Here is a 14,212-nt window from a genome sequence, read left to right as displayed (position 1 = left end):
TTTTATATTTTGAACGGGTCAACTCAAAAAATTGAAATTTGTGATAATGAAATTATTGCATGAATACTTTATTTTGAAGTGAAATTGACAAATGTTACTTTCAAGATGCCGACTGGGCGCCATCTGGGGAAAAAAAATTAAATGGAAAGGGGGATCTTGTGACACATCATTTTGAAGCTCGTGACGAATACTTCACAACCCTAGAATATGAAGTCAATTCTTCACCTAGTACAAAATGGCAGAACATTTAATAATTTCCCGAAGACGAACACATTAATATCGATATTTCTAGAAATATTTTTTTTATCTGCCATATGACAATTCCAACAACCCGATAAGGTTGGTTAAGTTATTTTTTATTTATTAAAATAACAAAAAATGTCAGTACGACAGTGAACATCATTTTTCAGTTAGGATATTTCCATTTAGTTTTCGGTTTTACTAGTAGAAAGGTACCCCGTCAACAATCTCTAAAATGCTCAATTCTCGTCCATTGAAAGAAAAAATTGAAACGATATTTATTTATGGTGCGACGCGTAGCTTTCTCGAGACCGAAAGGATTTTCAATAAACGTTTTCCGAATCGTCCTATCTGTGGAAAATATTTGAGGGAACTTGTATCCAAATTCACAACTACCGGTAGTTTACCTAACAAAAAGCCCGCAGGTCATCCGTCCACTTCGGAAGAACAAACAGCAAGTGCAAATAATTGGTGAGATGGTAGTAAATCCTAAACAGTGTACTTATTCCGTCGCGAATGTTCGTGAGGTGTCTCCTTCTACTGTGTGGAGACTTTTGAAGAGGAATAGCTATCATCCATACAAAATTAACATGGTACACCAATTAACTAAAGATGACCCTGATCGAAGAACATAATTCTGCGAAATCATGACGGAAACCATTGCAAGGCATCCTACCTATCTCCACAATATTTTTTTAGTGACAAATGTACATTTTTTAACGGCAATTTTCACAGACAAAATTGCCGCACACACCCGATATCCAAAAAACAGGAATATTGGGAAATCATATTGAAGTACCTCTATTTATTGATCAAAATATAACAGGGGAACTGTATTCAAATATGCTGGAAACTATTGTTGACCCTTTCATCACTGAAATCGTCGAAGCGAATCCTAATGAATTCGATATGGATATTGTATTCCACCAAGATGGAGAACCTCCATATTACTCCAGACAAGTAAGAAATTATTTGGATACTACTTTTACCCGTCGTTGGATTGGCCGTCGAAGTCCTACAGAATGGCCAGCCCGCTCGCCAGATTTGACAACTTTGGACTTTTTTTATGGGAACCTGCTTCAATATTGGATAAACGGCAGAGAATAATAAATATTTGTAGAGATATTGACATTAGTGTGTTCAAAAATGTTCGGCGTGAAATATCGGATATCGTATGTCAAGAAGGTCAATGCAACCATTTCGAGCATCTTCTGAACTGACCTCAAGCTTATTACCTCATATTATGTAGTTAAATGTGAATGTATTCAGGCAATTATTAAAAGTTCCGCCATTTTGTAGTAGTTGAAGATATTGACATTATATTATAGGGTTGTGAAGCATGTATCAGGAGCTTCAAAAAGATGTATCACAAGACCCCCCCCCCCCCTACAGAAACAATAACCACTTCAATAGATACGATAATGACGAGACAAAACTGAAGCTTAAATTTTTCCTATACTTTTATGCAATGATTCTCATCAGTGGTGATGTGCTGGGTAGAGAAGTAGGTACATAATCCAGAATTATTTTCCAGGTACGACGTTCGAAAATTTTGGAACTAATTCAAACGGTAAAATGCAAACAAAGTCTTCCACCGTTTTTCACCTATGTAACGATCCCAACAAAAACACTACCCTCACAATTACTGAATAACTCAAAAGATGCATACTCTAAAACAATAATAAAATGGAAGAAATATTTACCGTTTGATGTTACTATATGTCACACACTGGTGTTCTCATTGACAAAAAAAATTCCCTAATAGATAACTGTCGGAGTCCAATATTATGAAAGAAAGAGTGGTTCGGGAGTAAAATAACGATAACATTTTAATATGGTAACCATTTGACTATTGATTTTGTTTGAAAATAAATATTTTTTTATCAGATGGAAACATGAATACTTACTCTAAAAAAGGCCACATAAAATAAAGCTGCGTAATTATTAGCAAAAGATAATAAATATCTCTTATACAATACTGAATTATCGTACTGTTTTTGTGTTCTGGGATTTTCAAAGTCGGTAAGCCAAATAGAAAGTTTTCCATAAATCTGAAAATAAGAAATGATCCATTACTCTCTATGTTTGTAACAATAAACATATAAACGTCAAAATTTAATCTAAAAATTGATATAATAATAAATTATATCAATTTTTGAATGAAATTTTTGTACTTATGTTTAATGTTCGATGATGTGAGTTCCAATATTTTTATATATTGTGATTTGTATTTGATAATACCGACACTGAAGATTCCGAAAATACGATGAAGTAATGGCAATGCAAAAAAATTCAAAAACCATTTTAAATCTGCCAATTGCAACTTGAAATATGTCGATAAAATTTTATAAAAGAGGAATGAATATAAAAGAAAACTCATAATAAATTATGGATTCTAATTAAATCGGAACATGTCGGATAATGAAAAGTTGGGAACCGATATGTTTGTAGACGATGATGGCTTCCATATTTGAAATAGAACAAGTGTTGTAGAAATGAAAGATATGCTATAAAAATACCTATCACCATACATAGTGAATAATCGAAATATTTTTTGATAGAGCACAATGATGGTTATCCACGTTTTTATCACTTTCTTTTTGTTACTATTTTATTGAACGTATTCAAAAAACACTTCATTGTGAGATTTTTACTAAGCGATTTTACAAAAACGCCAATCGTTTTTCGCCATACAATGGCTTCTTCGGGCGTGTCTTTACTAACTAATTATACATATTCAATGCTGAATATAACTTATTCTACAATTTGAATTACGTACAAGTATCTGATTTTTACCTAACTTTGTAATGAATTAAATTACCTGAGCTTATGTCCCAGTTTCCACATTTGAAAAAATATTTAGTAACGGGGAGTTGTTCATTTCTAATTGATCAGTAAATTACCCGAATTCCTGAATCTATTGATTTCTAAACATTCTAGAAGATTGAGTTTCAAACTCTAACACATCAATTAAATGTACTACAGCACATATTATACAAAAAAATACCTACAGCATGTCAAATGTAGGAAGAGCTTTTTATTTATTTATTTTCAGAGGAATAAAAAAAGGGACAAACCCAAAAAGAGTGTTCACAAGTGATGAGGTGAAAATAACAATAAATGATTTGATTGTTATAAATAATATGCAATATCGTGTTATGAACAGTTAATAATCAAGTGCAGTGCAAAGTACAATAGTTAGATATGAAAATGGTGATTGTATGAACGTTTGAGAGACGTGGTGCGAAGGAATTAGAAAAGATGTCAATTTCTATTGATTTGGATATATAGAGTTGTAGGATTTACAACACCTATTTAGGGAAGAATTAAAATAGTAATTATTTTTAGTAATTATTTTTACTTTGATTTTTTTGAAATGAATATTCTGGTACTATACAGAGGTACAACAATCAAAAGTTGGTTCAATATAGAAGTGCTCTCAAAAAACCATTTATTTTATATAGGAACTTAATATCAGTTATTTGGTCTTATTTTATTTTTTAACATCTCAATATGAGTATTCCAACACAGACTTTCATCAATGTATAGTCCTAAAAACATTGTATTTTGACAATATTCAACAATTTTCTTGTTGAAAGCCAAATTATTTTTTTTATGATTTTCATGATTCAAAGTCAATTTATAATAATTCAATCAATTTTTTCTTATACATTTTTTCATTTTCGTATTTTGTTAGGTGACTTTGAGTAAATATTTTGAAGTAGGAAATTCTCAAGGCTCTCTCTTTAGGTATTCTTGGCTTTTGCTTCCGTACGGAGCATTTAGCCAAAATTCTCAAGGCTTACTAGTAATTGAAAATAATTGACGATCAACTGTAAAGTTATAAATTTGCTCATCTGGATAAAATTTTCTCCGAGGTAGTCAGTTATGAATCTGGTCAATTGTGAATTGTTCGAAGTGTGAGATTTGGATAATTGATACACAATCAACAAGAAACAGTAAACTAATTGATGCACATATTATTAATTTTTTTACCGTTTGTCGAAGTAAATATACCTGTCTTCGTCTGAGATGTTTTAACAAGTGCATTTTTCTATGGATTATTCAATTTGTAGACAAAGTTTTTAAATAGTTACTTAACATTACTGTTACGTAACGTATACCAAACCGTTATTTTCAACACTTTGACACATGTTTCAATTTACAAGTGATCATCTTCAATATACATTCAATATTGTCCTTATTTATACCATGGATACCTCTGCTAGGTACCTGCGTCTCAATTTTTTTTAAATTAATTTCACAATAATGCCTTATCTACTAGTCAAGTGAACCTGATAACTGAAAATATTCAAAAAAGCTAAATAGTATACTATTAGGTATTCTTCCACCATCGTTTCCATAACACTATTATTTTTAAGGCTCTCATAGGTATCTAGATGCATATGGTTAACTTGTTTTGAATATCACCTTCATACCTACTTCCTTGAAAATCTTTCATAATTGAATAGAACTGGCCGATACTTGATGAAAATCCATATTCAAAAAACTAATAAATAGAGTTTATTCTATCATATCATAGAATAAACTCTATTTATTAGTTTTTTGAAAATCTTTAACTAGTTCTTCGTGTAATGGTGGTATGGAACTGATATATATTTATCTTGGTTTTCGTCTTTTCTGAAAGTGGAGAATTCGTTAATTTTTAATGTAAACTTTTCTTCCTACAATACATCTCGAGAAACTGTTACTGTCTGCTATTACCTGTATTGTAAATCTCTCATGTGTAAGAGAAAACGTCAAAAGACGATTCACTAGAAAATTCGACCCAGCACGTTTGTGTTGTCCACAGTGTGCTTGTTTCCTTCTTAAATACATCGTATTCTAGCTTTCCACATTGACTCCTCATTACCATACAAGCTTATGCAGATAACCTTGTCATCCTGGCAAAGTCCTCGTCGGGAAAGGTAGCTTGTAATATCCTCCAAAGTACGTTGGATGATGTTCATAGTTGGTGCTTGAGGGAGCAGATGATTGTCAACCCCAGCAAAACCGTGTTAATCCCCTTCACCAGGAGGAGAAAATTGGACGATCTAACGCCACTTTCCCTCAATGATGAGGTCATTCCATTTGGAACGGAGGTGAAATATCTTCGCATTGTTCTTGATAAAAGACTCACCTGGAACGCTCACTTGAAAATCGTTTTACACAAAGCCAGACTGTCTCTATGGACATGTCGAAGGATTTGTGGTAAAACTTGGGGTTTAGGTCCCAAACAAACTCATTGGATTTATATGATGATTGTCAGACCAATGATCACTTATGGTGCAATTGCCTGGTGGCTAAAGGCTTCAAAGAAAACGGCCCAAGCGAAGCTCTCTGGCTTACAGAGACAGGCTTATCAGGCTATCAGTGGTGCCATAAGTACCATACCGTCAGCGACCATGGAGATCCTTTTAGATCTACGTCACCTCCACATTCTTCTGGATAGAGCGGCTCGATGGACTGAATCCAGACTTGTGAACACTGCCAATTGCACAAATCAATTTAATGCAGAGTGCAACAGACTGTTGGTTGACACTGGAAGTCACAGCATTCTGGAAATTTCCTCTGACTTTATGCCTCCTACTGTCAACTACGAACTGCCTTATAAAGTACTTTTCCCGAGTAGAGAGGACTGGATCCTCCGGGAGAAGGAAATATTGAGAGCAGATAGTTGTTGGTTCACAGATGGATCAAAAACACCTTCCGGTACTGGTGCAGGTGTTTTAAGTCGCAGACCCGGGACAGAAATATCTACTTGCCTAGGAACTTATGCGAAATTTACGTTATTGAATTGTGTGCGGATAGATTGGATAAATCCAACCTCATACACAAGTCAATAACAATATTCTCGGACAGTCAAGCGGCGTTGGAAGCTCTTGGCTCCTACCGAGCAACGTCTAAATGGGTAGCAAATTGCCAAAAACGACTCTCCTTAATACTAAGACTTAATATATTGTCTCTGGTCTGCATTCTGACCATACTGGCCTGGAAGGCAATGAAGCTGCTGACTTTTTTGCAAAGGAGGGTGCTGCAAGCAGCTTCATAGAACCAGAACATGTCATTGGCTTTGCCAAACAAACATTGAATACCTGGATGGCAAGAATATTTATGGACTTCTGGCAGAATATTCCAGGATCGGCTCACTCCGAAGCGTTTATTCACCCTTCGAACAGTTGTTGGACTACAGTAGGGATGAACTACGATGTCTAACAGGCCTTTTCACAGGTCACTGTCATTTGAATCATCATATGCAGAGACTCGGACTGTCGGAAGAAAGTGTGTGTCGCCTCTGTTTGGAAAATAACGAAACAGCAGAGCATATACTTTGTGCCTGCCCCGCTGGAGATCGAATCAGGTTTTTAGGGTTCGGCAGAGCCGTACTGTCACAATCTGACCTGACAGACCACTCACCATACAAACTAATTAGCTTTGTTAAGAAGCTGGGTTTATTTGGTCTAGTGTGAATAGGTGTGAGCCACAATAAACCCTTACGGGTTGCGGTGGAGGGTCGGATAGACCCTCTCACTTCAGACCTAACCTAACCTAACCTCATTACCAAAACGTCAAAAAATGAAAGTTGTCCTTTATTTTGTAACTCATAAGTGAATTTTATTGGTGGAAGTCAGTTATTTAAAAAGGAAACAAAGTCCTCAATATTCGATTTTTTGTTATCGAATATCGCAAAAACATCATCCACATACCTTAGCCATATTTTAGGGAAATACTTTGACGTTTCTTTGGTTTCCATTTCGAATATGCTCATGAACAGGTTTCCCAAGTAGAGGAACAAGGGGTTACCCATAGCCTTTCCCTCCTGTTGTTCATGCAACCTCCCACCTAGAAACGGTTTTGTTTCAAACACAAATCAACGAGAGAAACGAAATTATCAATTTCATTATTATTGAGGTATTTATTGTGAGGTTATTATTGAGGTATTGTGAGGTTATTATTGAGGTATTGTAAGGTCTGTGGAATTTGGAAGCTAGGATATAAAGAACTAACATCAAAGGAACTTAAATCTCACCTTCTTGCTTGATGTTTTTTGTATGTTGTATGGACTCTAAGGAATTTTTGATACTTAAACCTGATTTCGCAATAGGCAAGCTTTCAGATTCCTGAGTGAGCCATTTTCCCATTTGGTAAGTAGGAGATCCAATAGCTGACACGATGGATATTTTGGGTTTGTGGATATTTGGGAAATAATATATTTTTGACACCGTTGGGTTGGAAACTTGTTCCGTTTCAGTTGAGGGGTAAGTATGTTATCGCATTTCTTGAGGATGTTTTTTTTTTCTTCGGCAATCATCTTTGGTAACGGGTTCCTGGATAATTTTGCATACGGTTCGTTAGTGATGAGAGTATCAACCCCTTCGTAGTAGTCAAATAAAAGACTTTTTTGTCTTTCAATCGCTTGATAACTTTCTTTTTGTTTTTATTATCGTATATTGAATGTTTTGGTTTATTATTGATCATGTCCTGGAAATCTGATTTCTGATTTTCTCTTGAATCAGTCCTTTCGAGGAATCAGGCATCTGATGACCACTAGCCATGATATCCTCGAAATTGTTTTCGGAAGACGGAATGCCAAATTTTAAACAGTTATTCAAAAGGTGGATCTCTGTGACATCCTGTATATAGTTGTTTTATTTAAGTTGAATACATCACAAGTGGCGACGAGGATGGGATTAATTAACTATTATGGGAAATTTGTTCCGAACCTTGCTTCTGTTTTGCATCCGCTGTATAACCTGCTCAAGTCGAATTTAGGATGGGAATGGTCTGATGAATGCGAATTTGCATTTGAAAAGGTTAAACAGTTGTTGATGTCAGCACAAGTATTGGTGCATTATGATGAGAATTTACCATTACGTTTAATAACGGATGCTTCAGATAAAGGCCTGGGGGCTGTGATCACACATATAATGCCTGACGGTTGTGAGAAGCCTATTGCTTTTGCCTCAAGAATATTGTCAGAGGCTGAAAAAAAATATTGTCGAATGGAAAAAAAAGGTTTAGCATTTAATTTTGGTCTTTGCAAATTCAATAATTATTTATACATGAGAGAGTTCACGCTAGTCATCGATAATAAACCTCTGATGTATATTCTTCATCAAAAAAAATATTCCACAGTTTTCTGCAAACCGACTTCGCAGATGAGCCTTAATTTTATCTAACTACCACTACAATATTGAGTATGTGAAATCAGGAGACAATCACCAAGTGTAAGCATCGGCAACACTTGGTTACCAAAAGATAGAAATACGAATGCACGGAGCCACCAGCAGGAGCCAACCGCACATTTGTGGTGTCAGTTGACAGATCTTGTGTTTACAAGGAAACTATCAAAATCACCACGGAGGCAGCTATAGCTACCTGCGTGACATCCGGGTCCAGGAAATTATACAAAGATGAAAGTTATTGAGTGTCTTGATATAGAAATAGAAGTTATTAATCGGACATAGCACTCAAGAAAGTGGCAAACCATAGACACTTGTTTCGGGCTTTTGGCCCATCATCAGTATTGTGCAGCCAAGTGTAAGGATGGGCAACACTTGGTTACCAAAAGATAGAAATACAAATGCACGGAGCCACCAGCAGAAGTCAACCGCACATTTGTGGTTTCAGTTGATAGATCTTGTGGTTACAAGAAAAATATCAAAATCACCACGGAGGCAGCAATAGCTGCCTGCGTGACATCCGGGTCCAGGAAATTATACAAAGATGAAAGTTATTGAGTGTCTTGATATAGAAATAGAAGTTATTAATCGGACATAGCACTCAAGAAAGTGGAAAACCATAGACACTTGTTTCGGGCTTTTGGCCCATCATCAGTATTGTGCAGTCAAGTGTAAGGATGGGCAACACTTGGTTACCACAACATAGAAATACAAATGCACGGAGCCACCAGCAGAAGTCAACCACACATTTGTGGTTTCAGTTGATAGATCTTGTGGTTACAAGAAAAATATCAAAATCACCACGGAGGCAGCAATAGCTACCTGCGTGACATCCGGGTCCAGGAAATTATACAAAGATGAAAGTTATTGAGTGTCTTGATATAGATATAGAAGTTATTAATCGGACACAGCACTCAAGAAAGTGGCAAACCATAGACACTTGTTTCGAGCTTTTGGCCCATCATCAGTATTGTGCAGTCAAGTGTAAGGATGGGCAACACTTGGTTACCACAACATAGAAATACAAATGCACGGAGCCACCAGCAGGATCCAACCGCACATTTGTGGTGTCAGTTGATAGATCTTGTGTTTACAAGAAAAGTATCAAAATCACCACGGAGGCAGCAATAGCTACCTGCGTGACATCCGGGTCCAGGAAATTATACAAAGATGAAAGTTATTGAGTGTCTTGATATAGAAATAGAAGTTATTAATCGGACATAGCACTCAAGAAAGTGGCAAATCATAGACACGTGTTTTGGGCTTTTGGCCCATCATCAGTATGGTGCAGCCAAGTGTAAGGATGGGCAACACTTGGTTACCAAAAGATAGAAATACAAATGCACGGAGCCACCAACAGGAGCCAACCGCACATTTGTGGTTCCAGTTGATAGATCTTGTGTTTACAAGAAAGCTATCAAAATCACCAGGTAGTTATTGCTGCCTCCGTGTTGATCTCGTAGATCTCGTTACATCACCGTAACAAATTTAATTCTATGACTCTTCACCCAATCATAAAACTCGGTTAGTAAAAATTATCCAATACGAACCGCCAAGTCTACAGTCCACGTGGACTAGTTTGCTGCCGGTTCATTTCTATGTATTCGTTGTTTTTGCCTTTAAGAGTGCACAATACCGTTTACTTCAACTATAACATCGGTTACTAATAGACTAGTCAATCGTGACAGTTATTTGATTCGAAGGCTGTTCGTTTGTATGAAATAAAATTACTTTTTTCTTGAGTATCCAAGTCCAAAATCGAAAAGGACGGTATTGCTGAATAGAGAATTGGAAACACTTTTAAACGCGGTATCACAAGCTTACACTTTTTCATTCAAAATTTTTACAGAGGTAGTCCTAGTGGTTGAAGGAGCAATTGAAATATATTTCAATATATGATATCTAATTGACTTCTTTTAGCATTTTTCATTTGCATTTATAATAACGTAGAAAATACATTCATTGGATACTTTAGAACCTCACTGTGTATGATTCACTGTAAGTGCGATGTGATTCAGGTTCTTCCGCATTTGATAAAAAATATGAGTGTGCGAGTTTGGTATGTTCAATTCCGAGTATAATACTCACACAATGACTAGTAGATCTGCTTATTACTAGTATTCCTGTTAGTCTGAGTGATCATTAGATATACGCCTCCTATGTAAATAAATACTCGAAAAAATCGTCCTAAGTCAAATTTTTCTACCACAACTGGTGTATTGAATTCTGTCATTTCACTTAATCCCACAATCGAATATGACAACAACTTACCGATCCAAATATTTTGATAAAAATTACTTGAAGGATGCAACCAAAACACATCGATATCGTTTTGGAGTGGTGTTTAAAATATGCCACATCCATAAGGGATGACTTTAAGGTCATCTTCAACGTATTTATACTCAAACCTGCTGCGAGAACTAAAACGATCTGAAAAAAAATCATAACTGTTTACTTTCGCATCTAGAACTTCTATTTCTGTAGGGCATAAGAGAATTACTGAAGGGGATCAGAGATCACTATTCTCATCACGAGAGCATTGTCACTGAAAACGGAATTTGCTATTATGGAAATATGTACCTGGCCGTCATAATAAGAAAATATGATTTTCCTCCCCTTGTATTTTGATACCAGAATACATTTCAAATTTCCCTCCGAACAGTTGCTGAAACTGAGGGACTTTCTGTCAAATTTATATTTTGAATTTTGAATAGTCAATTTTTTTCCACGATCTGAAAGAGCCGTATGATGACTATTCCCACAATAGACTGAACACGTAACAATTCATACGTTTCTCAATAATTTTGAACAGAATTAGAATATTTTTTGGTCAATATTTTCTAATTTCTATGTTTTGTCACTTTTGGATATTGTCTTGACTTTTTCAAATTTCATTTCCTCAGGAATGATTTCTGTATCGATATACTACTAATGGAACAATCTTTGATTTTATTGTTCTCACAATTTTGGTGGTTATTTCATCAAATCCAATATTTTCACAACTACTTCCATAGTAAAAGTCCTGAAACCTATACTTACCATGAAAGTACACATAGAAATAGATAATATCAAACGAGCAGCTCTTATATAACCAGGAAAGTAAGGTTCTAAGCGTCCAGTGATATAATTGAATTTTCTGGTTTGGAAACGATCAAGGTATTCTTGCCTGTGGAATGAAAAATGAGATAAGTTCATTCATAAAATTTCATAATATATACAAACGATCATAATCAATCTTCTGAATGAACTGACAAAAGTCTTGAAAAATGAAACTTGCACTAAGACAAATCATGAATGAATATACGCTTATAAATACAGACACACATAATAAAGATATTCAGAAGGACAAATGAAAAATAATATCAATAATAAACAAATAAACACAAAAATGAGTCAATAATATGTTCTAATACAACAATTCATGTATCAGTTGAAATCATGAAGAATTGCAGTCGATATCATAGTTTATACAAATTTACCTATATCATGAAAAATCCATATTTTCTATCCTTTTATTTGAATTTTGTTCGAAAACAGATGTTTATATAATCCAGCACCTTATTAGGTATTCAAGGAATTATATACATGAATTTTTTAAATTACCGTTGTTTTAGTGTTTTCTAGCGTACTTGTTAATTTGTTTTGTGAATCATGTTTCATGGTTGTTACATTGTATGTTCGATTTAATATTTTTACATATGAATATTTGATCAGCTTATGTGAATATCACGATTACAATTGTTGAATGTTTACATCAATTATTAATATGATTAATTACTAGATACCAACATTTTCAGTGAAAATTTTTAAAAGGAAACACAGAATCAATTCAAATAGAAACCGTCACTAAAAAATATTGATGGAAATTATTCTAGGCAATCATGCACCAAATATGATTTAATTTATGTTAGAAGACCAGGGCCGAGCCTAGAGATTTTGCCGCCCGGGTGCAAGAACCAAATTTGCCGCCTCATCAGCAGTTTTGGAAAACGTGTATAAGAAAACATCGCAAATTAGGGAAAATTAATGAAAACATAATTTTGAACATTTAAATCATAAAAATATATTTATTGAGTCAACGAATAGATACATACCTATAACATAAATATGAGCTTATACAACATATTATGTACATAAATATAATTTGGTATAACCAAAATACAAAAATCTACATAGTTATTTTACGAAAAATAAAGTAAAATAAAGAAAAAAGAAATACAACATTAGGTAGGTATACACATCTAAATACTAAAATCGACTTTTCTTGCCTTGTTGAGTGCAAATTCCCTAACTAGGTCAGTCACATCTAAATTAAAACAAATATCTTCCTGGATACTTATTATAGCTAAATTTTAAAGCCTGGATTGGCTCATGTTAGATCTTAGGTAGTTTTCTATTAATTTAAGTTTTGAAAATTTATTTATTATTATACAGGGTGTCCCTGGACTTCCTCTTTTCCTCTCGGGAATGTATAGATGGGGTCAAAATATCATCAGTACTTCATATCCTTCGTTACCAAGTAACGGGCCCTCGAAGTTACAAAATGAAAAATGTTTTTCTTTGATAACTTTTCAAGTGAATATTCAAAATCATCCAAATTTTGGTAATTGACTAAACAAATGAATTCCTTCGATGAGCTTTCATGCAGGAGTCAGTTGTTTTGCTACAAAGTCAGGAACGGACTACTCCCGATGGTCCACACCCCAAAACTTTGAAATGACAGATATTTTTCAATATTTTTCAACAAATTAAGGTTACTTGGACAATTTTATGAATAAAAGTACTCGTGTGGAAAGTCGATCGGAGCAACGAGTCTTGATAAAAATGTAGTTTCACTCGACGACATCAAACCCCCTCGTCCACCATTATTTGAAATGAATAATTATCAAAGCAGAAATAATAATGATAACGTTAATTCAACAACATTTATCCTGAGATGTCTACCATTATTCGAAAATATTAGTTTTTAAGGAAAATGGAAATGATAGGTAAAATGTTCATAACGAATTTTTATAATGCAAACACGTTTAACTAACGAAACTCAAGAGCCTCAAGAGCAAACAGAAATGAAAAATACGCTACAGAAACTGCTCGATATGACCACCTTTTCTCTCTATACATTTTCTTAGTCTGCGAAGACACCCTCTCTGTACTTGAAATAGCATTCCAGGGTCGTTTCGTATGGCTTCACAATGTAATGTTATTCTATTCAACAATGCATCTCTTGTGTGAATAGGTGTAGCGTAAACAAGGCTTTTTAGATGCCCCCACAGAAAGAAATCCAATGGATTTAAATCCGGAGACCGCGATGGCCATGAATATGGCCCACCTCTACCAATCCATCTATTGTGGAAAATATGGTTCAGATGGTCACGCACAATCAAACTAAAATGAGGAGGAGCGCCATCATGCATAAACCACATATCTCTTCGGGTTTGCAATGGAACATGTTCCAAAAGTCCATTCAAATCGTTCTGAATGAACTCCAAATAACGTTCTCCATTCAATCGATCCTGTAGAACGAATGGTCCTATAAGATGGTTTCCTATGATACCAGCCCAAACATTCACGTTGAATTTCCGTTGGTGTTTGGTTTGCAATATCCCATGGGGATATTCTTCAGCCCATATATGGAGATTATGAGAGTTGATAACTCCATCTCTACTGAAACCTGCTTCATCAGTGAATAAAACTCGATTAATAAAAGTCATATCCTCTCTTTGCCTATCCATGAACCAATTGGCATATTCCAGTCGTGCTGGAAAATCTTGAGGTGTCATGGCATGTAC

The 14,212-nt window shown here is 34.9% G+C and overlaps 1 protein-coding gene across 5 annotated transcripts in view; it reads right to left on the bottom strand.

The window, feature by feature from the left end:
* LOC111511304 (anoctamin-4) overlaps positions 1-14,212 on the bottom strand; it is an 89,819-nt gene that overhangs the window by 34,686 nt on the left and 40,921 nt on the right. For 4 of the 5 annotated variants that reach the window (XM_074173091.1, XM_074173092.1, XM_074173094.1 and 1 more), the window contains 3 exons: positions 11,463-11,589; positions 10,695-10,853; positions 2,148-2,291 (listed from right to left, as the gene is read on the bottom strand). In XM_074173091.1, coding sequence (XP_074029192.1) covers positions 2,148-2,291; positions 10,695-10,853; positions 11,463-11,589 — 430 coding nt within the window. The remainder of the gene's footprint in view (positions 1-2,147; positions 2,292-10,694; positions 10,854-11,462; positions 11,590-14,212) is intronic. The other variant, XM_074173093.1, reaches the window with a different exon arrangement.

This window comes from Leptinotarsa decemlineata, unplaced genomic scaffold (genome assembly GCF_025532065.1).
Source record: "Leptinotarsa decemlineata unplaced genomic scaffold, Ldec_3_MD MMD2_tig00000199_RagTag_RagTag, whole genome shotgun sequence".
NCBI lineage: Eukaryota > Metazoa > Arthropoda > Insecta > Coleoptera > Chrysomelidae > Leptinotarsa > Leptinotarsa decemlineata.
Note: the sequence above shows the minus strand (reverse complement) of the source record. Positions and strands in the feature narration are given on the sequence as shown.